The 13,691-nt window shown below is 39.5% G+C and overlaps 1 protein-coding gene across 1 annotated transcript; it reads left to right on the forward strand.

The window, feature by feature from the left end:
- The first annotated feature begins 7,451 nt into the window (after nucleotides 1-7,451).
- Nucleotides 7,452-8,402, forward strand: LOC114107704 (olfactory receptor 7C2-like). The gene has a single exon (XM_027955070.2). It carries the CDS (start codon nucleotides 7,452-7,454, stop codon nucleotides 8,400-8,402), a length of 951 nt encoding a protein of 316 aa, XP_027810871.2.
- Nucleotides 8,403-13,691: the final 5,289 nt, after the last annotated feature.

A 13,691-nucleotide genomic window follows, 5' to 3' on the forward strand; every position in this document is an offset into this window, starting at 1 on the left:
GAGAGAGAGAGAGAGAGAGAGAGAGAGAGAGAGAGAGAGAGAGTTTTTTCAATATTTATTTTTTTAGTTTTTGGCGGACACAACATCTTTGTTTTTGTATGTGGTGCTGAGGATCAAACCCAGGCCGCATGCATGCCAGGCAAGCACGCTACCACTTGAGCCACACCCAGAGCCCTAATCATCTTAATTTCAGAATTTCTTGGACTTAGTTGACTTCAACTGGAAGCTCTATATGTTCCCCAAGCCCTCATACAATTGAGCACCTATTACCATTATTTCATTGCTAACAATGACCCCTGCCTTTTTGGGTTCAATGGTCACTTCTTTTTTCACCATCACTAGTAAATGTGTTAATGAATTAAGCAACAAAGCAAAGGGCCACAACTGTCCCCCAGATCTGGGTTAAGCTGGTTCAGCTCTCAGCTGACTGTAGGTGAACAGTCTCAGCCTCCCTTGCCAGGGGTCCTTTCCTCAAATGTGTGGCAGGCTCTCAGACTCACCTGGACAGGATGGCTCAGAGTGTGTTTTTTTGTGGAAGTGAAAATTCCTCCCTGGTGTGGGGGGGAAAGGCACACTCACACATTGCTGGTGGGACTGCAAATTGGTGTAACCACTCTGGAAAGCACATGGAGATTCCTCAGAAAACTTGGAATGGAACCACCATTTACCCAGCTATCCCACCCCTTGACAAATACCCAAAGGATTTAAAATCAGCCTATTTCAGTGATGCAGCTACGTCAATGTTTATAGTAGCTCAACTAAGAATAGTCAAGCTATGGAACCAACCTAGATGCCCTTCAAATCACCATGGTTTCTACCATGGCTGATACCAGTAGCCTCTGCTTTTCTTAGTTCTTAGTATCTTTTGGCATCTTAAGTGTGACAATGCCACCAGCCATCCTTTCTATGTGAATATTATCTTTTTCTTTCACCTCTAATGCATTGCCACAGATGCTTCCTTGGATTTTATGGTGTGTAGATAGTTGTGTCTACCTGGTTTTAGGTGGGATGATGAAGCTGTTATCTCCTCCACCATCCTGATGATGTTCTTCCTGAATGATCTTCAAAGAAAAAAAAGCCTGTTCAATGATTGCATTCAAAAACCCAGTTCCACTTACAGTAAAGTTTAGAGCTCCAGGGCTCTTTGGGAGTCTACCTAAGGCATTTGGCCTTCTTTTCTGATGATTTTACACATTAAAATAATGAAAAATGTATCCTCGCCCAGAGGTTAAAGTGGAGCCACAGACTAGGTTCTATGATCTACCACAGCCAGAGGAGGGAAGAGAGAGTGTATTGATAACAAGATAAAGGACATGGATAAAATAAGCACCTTCCAGTTTTCAAAGAACACTCCTTCCTGGTCTGTAGACCATGAAAACACTCAGCCACATGGATCTCAAACAGAAATCTCTGCACGTTATCCTCTTTGGCTCTAAAAAAGGATTTCACAGGGCTGTTTCCTGTAATACACCTTAGTAGAGACTCATGTCTACGTGCCCTATGTGAGTGAGGAATGGCACCCTTCCTGAGGGGAAGAAAATGGGCAATGAACCCAGGGGTACAGCATGGACCAGGCAAGTGCTCCAACTCTTGAACACCTGGGCATTGGGAGCCCCCAGTAGGTTGCACCTTCTGAGGGCCTCACCTGTTGGCTACTCCTTCATGCTCAGCACAAAGACGTGAAAGGAATGCTTGGTGTCCTACTCTTCCAATTTTGTGGAACTGATTTTTCACAATGTTTGGCATGGCCTGTAAAAGGCAGTACCCTGGAAATTGTTAGAGATGGTCCTGACTCTCTGGCTTGGAATACTGAGGACCACACAAGGGACTTGTTGTGAGCCTGTTAAGGAAGCTGTGGATTCATGCAGACCCTCACCTGCACAAGCTGCTCTCTTTATATTTCTATAACCACACACCTGGAACCCTGTCTACACTGCACCTTTGGTAGCAAGGACAGAAGCTGTGACAGTGAGGGAGGGGGGCTAGGACAGGTGTGTGTGGGCTTGGAAACAGTGTCTGCTCTGGTCTGTGACAGACACACTCCGAATCACTTATTAAGGAGGTGCTCATGGGGAAAGACAAGGATCTGCTGAGATCAAGTCCAGGGAGAAAGCAACGCCATGAGCCAAGGGCCCCAGGGGTAAGGAAGGTATGTGTCCCAGGGACGCAGAACTGGCTGCATGCAAAATTATCTTTCTAGTTTGGTTTTCTCACTTATGGAAACTCAATTGCTCAGAGAATAGAGTAACAATGTAACAATTAATTTAATGAGCATTCATGAGAATTCAACCTCCCAGGCCCTGGAAATAGTAAATATGCCCCTGATCCTCTCAACCACAGCTCAGCTCTGCCAGGAATGAGAGGCTTCACCTGGACCTTGAAGAGCACTCATGCCTGAGGCCTCCTCCTGCATTTCCTCAGGACTGAGCTGACCCTCATCACCCAGGGAAGGAAGAGCAGGACCTCACCACCCCAAGGGCTGCTGATGTAAGAGCAAGTGGGAGGCAGAACAGCCTCACAGAAGGAGACTTGGTGGCTCAACTGGGGACACTGTGGTGAGGAGGGGCCCTAACCTCAAGCAGTCTGTGCAGTCAGCTCCCGTGTCTCTCGACTTCTCTCCCTCTCCCTCCCCTCTCATCTTATTCTCTTTTCTGGTACCCAGATCTCAGCATCTCTCACCTTCCTGATGGAACTGACCTTCTCTCAAGTGTTCCCTGCACATCTCCACCATTGTTCTGGAGCCACTAGAGGGGACTTTCTTCTCCTGTATCAGAGAAGCTTCTTTTTCTTTTATGTATGAAACTACCCCTTCATTATGTCACGGTACCTTCTTTTGTATATTGTATAGTTAACTCAAGTCCAGCCATACATCTTCTGACATCATGTTATCGAATGTTTTTTGTTTCAGTTTCTATATTCATGAAATATGGATCATAATAGTGTTTACTTCATAGGAATCATGTTGGGATGAAATGAAAGTAAATCAGGTGTGATAAAGTGATAATATTCTCTAACAGGAAGTGAGTGCCTACACTTGTTCATTATTATCATTGCATTATCATAACACATTTTGTTTCTGTTATATAAAAACAGCAATGATGATATAATGAATCAAGTTATATAAATCATAACACAAGGCAGGTCCTCAAGTAATTATACAGATTAAATCTCCCATTGGCTGTGTGTTTGTAAGGATCTGGTCTCCATTCTAGGTATTGTAAATTTCATTAATATTTGGCATGCTGGAGATCTATTTCCTAATAAATTCTCTGCATGTAAAAATGCAACATTTTGCCCCTTCTGCCCACATTTTATTTTTTTAATAAGTTAGATGCGTAGAAAAGTTACAGAGAATACTGAGACTTCTGGGTTAGAATTGAAAATGGAAATTCACAAATAGAAAAAAGCAATATTTGCCAAAGATCTCAATGTGCTATCTGCCTCCACGCCACCTACAGTGACCTCTGCTTTTTACACACTGGCTTTGTGTGAACAGCCTTAGTAAAATCACACCCAGTTACAATAGGTCTGAAGCCACCAATCTGTCATCTGCAGCCACTCCATCCTCCATAAACCACATCTTGCCTCTTCCCTGTTTCTTACTGATGTATTTTGGTTGTACATAGGTGGGATTTGTTGGTACATATTCGTACATGCACATGATATAACAATAGAATTTGGCCAAGATCATTCCCCAGTAGACACTTTGCCTTTTCAATAATCAGGTCTTTGGTGCCTTTTTCTCCATCTATTGCATTGGTTTGAATTTCTAGGCTACTGACAAATAATTAGTGATGAGAAAATTAGTTTTCGTCTTTACTTAAAGGAGAATTCTGCTTCTGCTCCCACCTAAAGGTCTGGCCAGAGCATTTTTGGTGGTAAGTCTTGTAAATTTTTGGCTTTTATCCTTGGTTGTTGATTTGTTATCCTCCATCAACTTAGGACAATTCCTAGAAATAAGTTCTACTCAGGGACAGTTACATACTTTTTTCCATTCATTTTATTTGTTCTAATTAGTCATACATGACAGTAGGATGCATTTTGACACATCAGACATAAATGGAGTACAACTTCTCACTCTTCTGATTGTACATGATGTAGAATCACACAGCTGGTGTAATCATATATGCACATAGGGTAATAATGTCCAATTCATTCTACTCTCCTTACGACCCCCATATCCTCTCCCTTCCCTTCACTCCCCTCTGTCTAACCCCAAGTTCATCTATTCTTCCCTAGCCCCCACCTGCTTACTGTGAATTAGTATATGCAACTTAGAGTTGTAAGAAATATTATCTTTTAAGTTTGAGCATTTCCTTACCTCTGTGTTCATTTTCCTCATTCCTAATTCTAGACATTTCAATTCACTTTTTGTCTTTTTTTAAAAGATTTTTTTTCTAACCTTTGTTATAAATTTTTACTTATATATGGTAATGAAGATCGAACACAGTGCCTCACACATGCTATGCAAGCACTCTACCACTGAGGTACAATCGCAACCCATCACTTTTTGTCTTTTTGAAGGGTTTTACTAGTGCGTTGCAGTTATGCATAATATTGGGGTCATTTTACATAATCACACATGCATGGAATTTACTGCTCCTTACATCACACCTGCTCCTTCCTCCTCTTGTCTCCTTTAATCCATTTCATTTGATGTCTGACTTTTTCTAGTTGTGTATGCTATAGAATTAGATCTGGAATTTGTTTTTCTATTCTAGGATCTTTCTCCTTTTAAGGTCTGTAGCTCTGCTTTTACCTTCATTTTATGCTTCTTTCTGCTTTAGTTTTGCCTAATGGTATTTTTATTTCCAATTTTTTTGAGTTTTAAGGTTGCTATTTCTTAAGAACTGATGACATATATATTCATTTGCAGTTTTTATATGACACACTAAGAAACAAATCCAAAAAGAAACATTGATGTCACTACTCAGGAGATCCCTGGTCACACGCTGGTGACTCTTGTAGAATTGATAAAAGGGCTATTTGCTGATTTAATTTCTGCAGCCCAGAAAGGCAGACCAAGTATCCTCTCATATCAGTACCTGAAATGTTACTTCCTTTCCCTATCACAGAATTTGTCATGGCTACCTTTTTTAAAAAAGGACTTCTCACTTACTTCCATGAAAATGGAATCTTATTTTTATTACACTTTTATAAATTAATGGTAAGAATGAAAATCTTCTCAAACATTTAATTTTAATATTCCTTTAATGAATCTTTAACTTTCTTAGCTTTTTACCAAGCAATACATTAATCTTAATTTATAAGTGAGATTTTATCAATGAAATATATTAACTTTGACTAACCAAGTAGATTATTTTTGCAGTTTTCTACCTGATGCCTTTTTCCTTCCAGATGTTTTCAACATAAAATTAAAATTTCTGAAGGTTTTTTTAACTTCTACCAAAAATTTTTTAGTCAATTCCTCTACTTTTCGAGATTACTCATGCCCATATATATGTTTACTTTATTTTTATATTGTGTTTTGATTATGTAGCTACTTTGGTCTTTTGCTCCACATTAAAGGCTTGAAATGTATTTAGGAACATGGAGACTGCAGTCAACATTATATTTTTCAAATGGCTAGTAAGTCATTACACTCTGATGAAAATTTTAAAAAGCTTCTCCAAAGTATGCAGGGATAAACAATGCATATTAATGGGATTAAAATAACATAGGTAATATTATACCATTTAATATGAGTTGAGCATCATATTATGTGGCTAACAAAGAATTCCCTATCTTACACAAAACCTTAACAAGGATCTGGAATTAACAAAATAAAAAGGATAGTGATATTATTTAGTCAAAGTAGACTTTTTTTAAAAAAATCATGAAATTTTTTTAAAAGTTCATAAAAATTATGGACATCTCATCAACACAAAAAAATACAAATGCTTCCTGAATATAATCACAATAGTGGGTATGATATTGTGGACCATCATTCCTAACAGCATTAAGGCTTAAATATACTCAATATTATCAACAAGAAATGAACATAATCTACATTTTAAAAACCATGAATATTTACCTAAAAATGGATTGAAATACATGGAGAGAAATTCTTGCTACTGATATGAGAATCTGAATGTTGTAATGATGTCATTTTTTTCCAAATTACTTTAAAACTTTAAGGGAATCTCTGATAAAATTCCAATAGTATTTTACTTCCAATAGTGCCGATTCTAACATTCATCTACAAGAATAAACTGGAACTAGAAATCAAATTCTCATATAAATTATGCTAGGTGACTTTCCCTACTAAACTCTTAAGTACATCTTGAATATGGACAAATTTTTACAATATGAATCTGGCAGCCTGATGAATGGTCAGTTTAAGTCAATCATTTATTTGCATGTGAAAAAAAATACTTGATTTTTTTTTAAATGACAGAAGTCTTTTGCAGATTATTATAAAAGAAGAAAGTATAAACTTAAAATTAACCTTAACTGTCTTCTTTATAGAGAAAACCAGAAAAGTAAATGTCCAGAATGGGCAAGATTTGAAGAGTCATTTCCCCATGATGGAATATTCTGTTGTGATTTTAAAAATATGCCTAAGACTCATGCCTATTTCTAGAAACTCTAGGATTTCTGTATTTAGAAATTCTATTATTCCTGAATGCATATAGTTTAAAGTCATAATTAAAATGAAATGGAAACTATAATAATAATAGCAGAGACTGTTGGGGGCTCTAGCAGAAGGACCACACACGTCCACAGGATACAACATGTAGATATGACAGAAAAGCAGCACAGTAAAATAGAGAGCCTTGCCATGACAGGACAACCTGCCTGGAACTAGAAGATGCTCATTCCCATGTGTATCAGTCAGAACACAGCAGAGCACCTGGGGAATGAAGATTGGGTGGGGATGCAGGCAAGGTCTAGAGCCCTGGTTCCCAAGCAGGAGTGAGCCTCTGAATCCTGACAGGGCTTCTTAAGAAAGAGAAGGCTATTTCACACCTACAACGTGGGGTTCAGGTGGTCAGGTGAGGTGTGCATGAAAATGTACTTTTCAGCAAGATTCCAGGTGATACCTAGGTGGGTATTCTTGGGGATACCATTTGAGAACAACTGACATAGAGGAAGGTCTTCATTTGTTGCTTTGGGGGTAAAAATGTTAAATGAAACTTGTCAGCAAAGAAACTCAAATGATAAGACAAAATAAATGATTTTCTGAGTTCCCAAGATTTCAATAAAATACACTTAGGCATCCATGGAAATCCCTATTTGGAAATATATATATATATTTGGTACTAGTGATTGAACCTAGGGGCACTTAACCACTGAGTCACATGCCCAGGCACTTTTTTATTTTTTATTGTGAGACAGGATGTTACTAAGTTGCTGAGTCTGGCTTTCAACTTGCAGTCCTCCTATCACAGCCTCCCTAGCATCTGGATGAAGTAAATTTTGAGTTCCTTCTGGGCAAACTGACAAGCACCATGGAAAGAAGAAACCAAACAGGAGCTGGAGTCTTCATCCTCCTGGGATTCACGGATGACCCTGACCTGCAGTCCCTCCTCTTTGGCCTGCTTCTGGCCATCTACCTGGTCACAGTCACAGGCAACCTGCTCATCATCCTGGCTGTCATCTCAGACTCTCACCTGCACACACCCATGTACTTCTTCCTCTCCAACCTGTCCCTGGCTGACATTGGCTTCACCTCCACCACCATCCCCAAGGCTCTCAGGAACATCCACACTCACAGCAAAGGGATCACCTTTGCAGGCTGCATCTCACAGATTTATTTTTTTGTATTGTTTGGATGCCAAGACAACTTGCTCCTAACATTGATGGCCTATGACCGCTTTGTGGCCATCTGTCACCCCCTGCACTACATGGCCATCATGAACCCATGGCTCTGTCTGCTCATGGCTCTGGGGTCCTGGTTGGTCAGCGTCCTAGTCACGCTCTTAGACTCCTTGACCATCTTGAGGCTGTCCTTTTGCACCAACATGGAAATCCCTCACTTTTTCTGTGATCTTTCTGAAATCCTAAAGCTCGCCTGCTCTGACACACTCATCAACAACATAGTGGTGTACTCTGTGGCCATCGTCCTGGGTGTCTTCCCTCTCACTGGCATCCTCTTCTCCTACTCTCAGATTTTCTCCTCCATCCTGAGGATCTCATCAGCTGAGGGGAAGTACAAAGCCTTCTCCACCTGTGGGTCTCACCTCCTGGTGGTCTTCTTGTTCTATGTCACTGGCCTTGGGGTCTACCTCAGTTCTGCTGCTACACCATCCTCTAGGATGAGTCTCATGGCCTCAGTGCTCTACACCATGCTCACCCCCATGCTGAATCCTTTCATCTACAGTCTGAGGAACAGGGACATCAAGGTGGCCCTGGGGAGAGTCCTCAGCAAGATAGTGCCTCTCAGTGCACGTCTCACCTGAGTCCCAGTGTGCACCATAGTGGAGAACAGACACCTCACCCCTTCCATCCAACACTGGCTATCTCTTCTTGGTGTACTTCAGGGCAACTCATTCTTTGCATCTTCCTTTGGGCTCATTTCCACCTAGGGACTCTTCATTATGCAACATATTATATCACCTGTGCACTATTTACCCAGTCATTGTAAATTTGCATGAATACAACTGGGCTTTTTCACTTGCAATTACTTACACTAAGGCTTGGGCATTGTATTTTTATTAATACAAAATACTGGCATATGTTGATGAGGCCCATGTGTATAAAGAGTAGTGATCAAATCAAGGTAATCATCATTCCCATCTACTGAAATATTTACCATTTCTTTTACTGAGATATTTGATGCTCCTCTCTTCTGGTTTTCTAAAATTATACAATCAATTGTTGTGAACTATCGTTCCCTATTGTGCTGTAGAACTTTAAAAATCATTTTTGTTATGCAACTGGATTTCACGCCCTCTACCCAACCTCCTCTTTACCCTGCCTGACTTCCAGGGACCACTGTTACACTCTTGACTTGTGTAATATCAACTTCATCAGCTTCCTCACCTGAGTGAGAACTTGCAGCCCTTGCTTTCTGGTCTTTTGAGTGACATGTATCCTCAGAAGTGAATGGACATGTACCTCTGGTGTTGTGAAAATGCTGTCTTGAATACTCATTTACAGGAATGTTTTCTGAAATGATGTGGAAAAAAATAAATCTAAGTTTTCCCCTTCATATCAGACCTGTGCTTCCCATCACGCTGATTATATTGAATTTTTCTACTTATCCTCTGTACAGAATCCTCAAATTTGAGAATTGGCTCTTTCCTAAGAAAGTTCATTAAATCTTTATCAAATGGAATAAAAATTTGCTGGGCAGGTAATTAAATGTAAAATAGAATATGGACCATAAAATAAAAAGTTATAAATTGAATACAATATTTTGAGCTGGAAAAGAAATTCAGAGTAACTAACGCTGATATTAATTACAACACTCAGTATGCTCCAGCACTATTTCCATGTTTTATACACATCACATCACTAGGTTTCCCAATGTTGCTTTATGTGATGTATTAGTCCACTTGCATTGCTATATCAAAGTGCTAGAGACTGGGTACATTATAAAGAAGTCTATTTATCTCACAGTTTGGGGTTCTATCAAGTCCTATTAGAATGACTAGATCTCTGGTGAGGGGGCTCTGACTTCATCCCATCCAGGTAGAGAGAGCTGTGCCAGGAGCCCTCCCAAGAGGGAGAGATCACATGGAGAGACCAGATCCCAGAGAGATATGGGGGAGGGACAAGTCCTGCCCTTTTATCACAGCCACCTACACAAGCTTAGTATGACATCACCAGGTGATGAAATGTTATGAGATCACATTTATGTCTGATGGGCAAGGGACCAAAACGTGCTTATTCAGGGCACAATTGCATTTTAATTTCACTTCCTCTTTTAATCTCCTATTCCTCACTCAAAAGACCTCACAAAGAAAACTTACAGCAGGAAAAATTTATTTGGGCTTTCAGTTTCACAGGTTCAGCCCATGGTCAGTGACACTATAGCTCTGGGCTTGGGTGAGGCCAGACATCATGATGGAAGGAGGTCAAGGAAAAAAGCGACTCAGGACAGGTCAACCATGAAGCAGAGAGACCTCCACTTTCCAGAAACACAGCATAAACCCAAAGGTACACCTGAGAGTGATGGGCCATAAGTCCTTGCACATCTTTTACGGAGGAACCACAGACTTGGCCCTATGATCTATGACATCAGAAGGGAGAAGGGGGACTATGAGTCACAACACTCAGGACATTGCTGTAATAAGCACATATAAGTTCTCCTTAGAGCAAGCATTCCTGATACATGGACAATGAAAACAGTCAGTCACATTGTTCCCAAACAGGGGTCACTGCACATTACACTCTATGACGTTCTCCATTGAATTTCTTTCTTTGAATCCAACATTAAGTTTCTACAGGCTGTTTCCTATAAAACACTTTTGTAGAGACTGATGTCTCTGTAAGTGTGAGCAAGGGATGGTTTCATCCTGACAGGAGGAGAATGGAAAGTAGATCCAGGAACACAGCATGGACCAGGTGTGTGCAACCCTGGAACACATGGGCATCAGGAGCCCCGTGGTAGGCCTTCCCTTCTGGGGAGAAGCTCTCACCTGTTGAATACTGCTTGACACTAAAGTGAGTACCTAAAAATAATACTCTGTGTCCTACTATTATAATTATCTGGAATTATTTTTTAAATGCATGACTTGTGGTGTGAAGATCAATGCCTTGTGAATTGTAAATGATGGTCCATACTCTCTGCACTGGAGTAATGAGGACCATGCAACCAGCTTGTTGGGAAGCTGCAAAGCTCTAGAGTCTATAGACTCCTTCTTGTCCAGCCAACCCACCCCTCAATGCACTTCCCTATCCAGATGCCTGGAACTTCGTCCGCACTGAACTTGTGATGGTGAACATAGAAGATTTTGCAAGGTCATTGGAAGGGCAAGGTCATTGGAAGAGCTGTGTGTGGAGTTGGATGTGTCCTGTGCACAGCTCCCACTTGAGGTGCAGGACTCACATGGGCTTGGATACTGCCTGCTCATGCCTGGGAGAGACCAAGGAGCTCCATCTCACATTTGAGGAGATACTCATGGGGAAGGACAATCATCAGTAGAGATCAAGTCCAGGGACAAAATGACATCATGAGGCAACAGCCCCAGGGGAAGGACAGACATAGCTGGAAAACAAGATGGTCACAGAGGTGCAAAACTAGCATCATGCACAATTACCTTTCTAGTGTTGGATCCTCATTCATGGAAACTCAATTGCTCAGAGAATAGACAACACTGCAACAATTAATTTAATGAGCATTCATGAGAATTCAACCTCCCAGGCCTGGAAATAGTAAATATGCCCCATGATCCTCTCATCCACAGCTGAGCTCTGCCAGGAATGAATGACTTCACCTGGACTTTGAAGAGCACCAATGCCTGACCAAGTGTCCACCACTCGTAGCGGTGTCTGAACTGTTACTTCTCTTTCTCATGGTAGAATTTTGCAGTTCCTGTTTTTAACAACTACTTCGTAGAGAAAATGGCATCTTATATACATTCCCCTTTCATAGATTAATGGTAAGAATGAAAATCTCAAGAATTTAATACTCTTTGTACATTTCCTTTCATGAAACTTTAATATTATCTGCCCTTTTCTAAGAAATGCATTAGTCTTTCTATAATTTATCACTAAGACTTTATAAATCTAAGATACTAACTTTAACTAACCAGGTTATTTTTACTTCCTAACTATCTGCATGTCACTTTTTCTCCTTCAGATGTTTTCAATCCAATCACTGAACTTTACTTTTCTTACTTGTACCAAAAAAAAAAAATTAACTCAGAAATGCTTCCACTTTCAATGATAATGTATGTCCCTGTATAAATTTATATTATGTATATACTTATGATTTCTTAAGTTAGCTGCTATAGTTTCTTGTTCAACATCAAATATTTGAAATTTATTTGAGGATATACACATTGGATTTAAGATTATGTTTTCAAAATAGTTAATTAACCATGACACATTTATTGATGTCTTTAAATAGTCTCTCTAAATAATACAGGAATTTTAAAAAATGCATGTTAATGAAATTAAAATTACATATTGAATATGAACACTTGAATATGAGAATGAGCATCATATTAGAAGACTAAACTCTTGGGTTATGCCCTTAAAAGAAAGGAAAAAATAGAAGAATTTTATATCTTACAAAAAAACCTTTAGAAGGATCTGGATTTTGGAAACAAAATAATGAAACTGAAATGAGAGATAACATGTTTCAAATTAACATCATTTAGTCAAAGAAAACTTGTATAAAACATCATAAATTAATGCTAAAATGCCAAGAAATTGCATGACACTTCATCGATGAAGAAAAATAAAAAGATCTCTGCATATAATAGCAATGGTGGAGATATAACGTGGGGAATAATCATTCTTAACAGTGTTAAATCAAAACTACCCTCAATATTATTAATAAGAAATGGACATAATCTAATTTTCTTTAGAAGAAAAATTCAGAAAAGTTTGCCCATAAAAGAATGGAAATATCTAGAGGTCAATTCCTGTTCTTGGTATGATAATCTGAACATAGTATGATGTCATTTGTTTCCAGATTAATTTATAAATTTGAGGGGATTTCTAATGAAATCCCAGCCACATTGCTCTTACAACAGAGCTTAGTCATTCTTAAATTCACCTTTGAGTATAATCTGGAAAGAGGAATAAAATTACAGTAGAAACAATACTAAATGACTTGCCATACTCCCTCTCCATTAGGAAGAGAGACGCACTTTTTTAACATAGGGCCAAAGATCTCACAACCTGATAAATGGTCATTTTTAATCATTTATTTATAAGAATGTGACAAAGATTATACCTGAATTTTTAAAAACTGACAGAGGCCATTTACATCTTAAGAGAAGGAAGTATAAAATTAAAATTAATCCAAACTGTATTTGTCATAAAGAAAACTGAGAAAGAATGGGCAGGATTTGAAGAGCCATTTCCAAGTGGTGGAATAAGTGGATGTGATGAGAATCAGATGATGGAAAATATCCATAAGATTCACATTTCTATTTAGAAACGCTAGGATTTCTTTATTTAGAAAAACCCTTGTTGGTTAGATTTATTTTTTAAAAAAGTGATAATTCAAAGGAAATGGAAACAAGGCTTAATGATAGCAATGCTTTTTATGTGTGTTAGCAGAAAGGCCACCAAAGGTCAGGATACACACGTAGAAATTCCAGAAAAGCAGCACAGTAAAACAACAAGCCTCCAATGCCTCACAGACCTGCCTGGAACTAGGGTGCTCTCATTCCCATGTGCCTGTGGCAGAACACCCCAGAGCAGCCAGCAGGGATGCTGGGGATGGAGGATGCTTAGGGAGGCTCAGGCACTGCAGCGGTGGTCCTCCTATGGCTGTGAGCCTCCGAATCCCCAGAGGGCTTGTTAAAACACAGAGTGAACGAGAATATTCACATTTCCAGCAAATTTCTAGGTGATGCCCATTGGGGAACCAATGACCTATAGCCAGTTTCATCAAGTAACAATGATAGCTACAACTTGTCAGCAAAGAGACCTGATGATAAGACAAAACAAATGATTTCTTGAGTTCCCAAGGTGTCAATAACAGACATTGGGTTCATCCTGGGTAATCTCTATTTGGAGTAAATTTGGAGTTCTTTCTCTTCCTCCTGGGAAAACACACCAGCACC

The sequence above is a fragment of the Marmota flaviventris genome, chromosome 1, assembly GCF_047511675.1.
Source record: "Marmota flaviventris isolate mMarFla1 chromosome 1, mMarFla1.hap1, whole genome shotgun sequence".
In the NCBI taxonomy this organism is placed as follows: domain Eukaryota; kingdom Metazoa; phylum Chordata; class Mammalia; order Rodentia; family Sciuridae; genus Marmota; species Marmota flaviventris.

What these genes read in the sequence shown, in the direction of transcription:
- LOC114107704 (XM_027955070.2), top strand. Translation starts at nt 7,452, where the DNA reads ATGGAAAGAAGAAACCAAACAGGAGCTGGAGTCTTCATCCTCCTGGGA.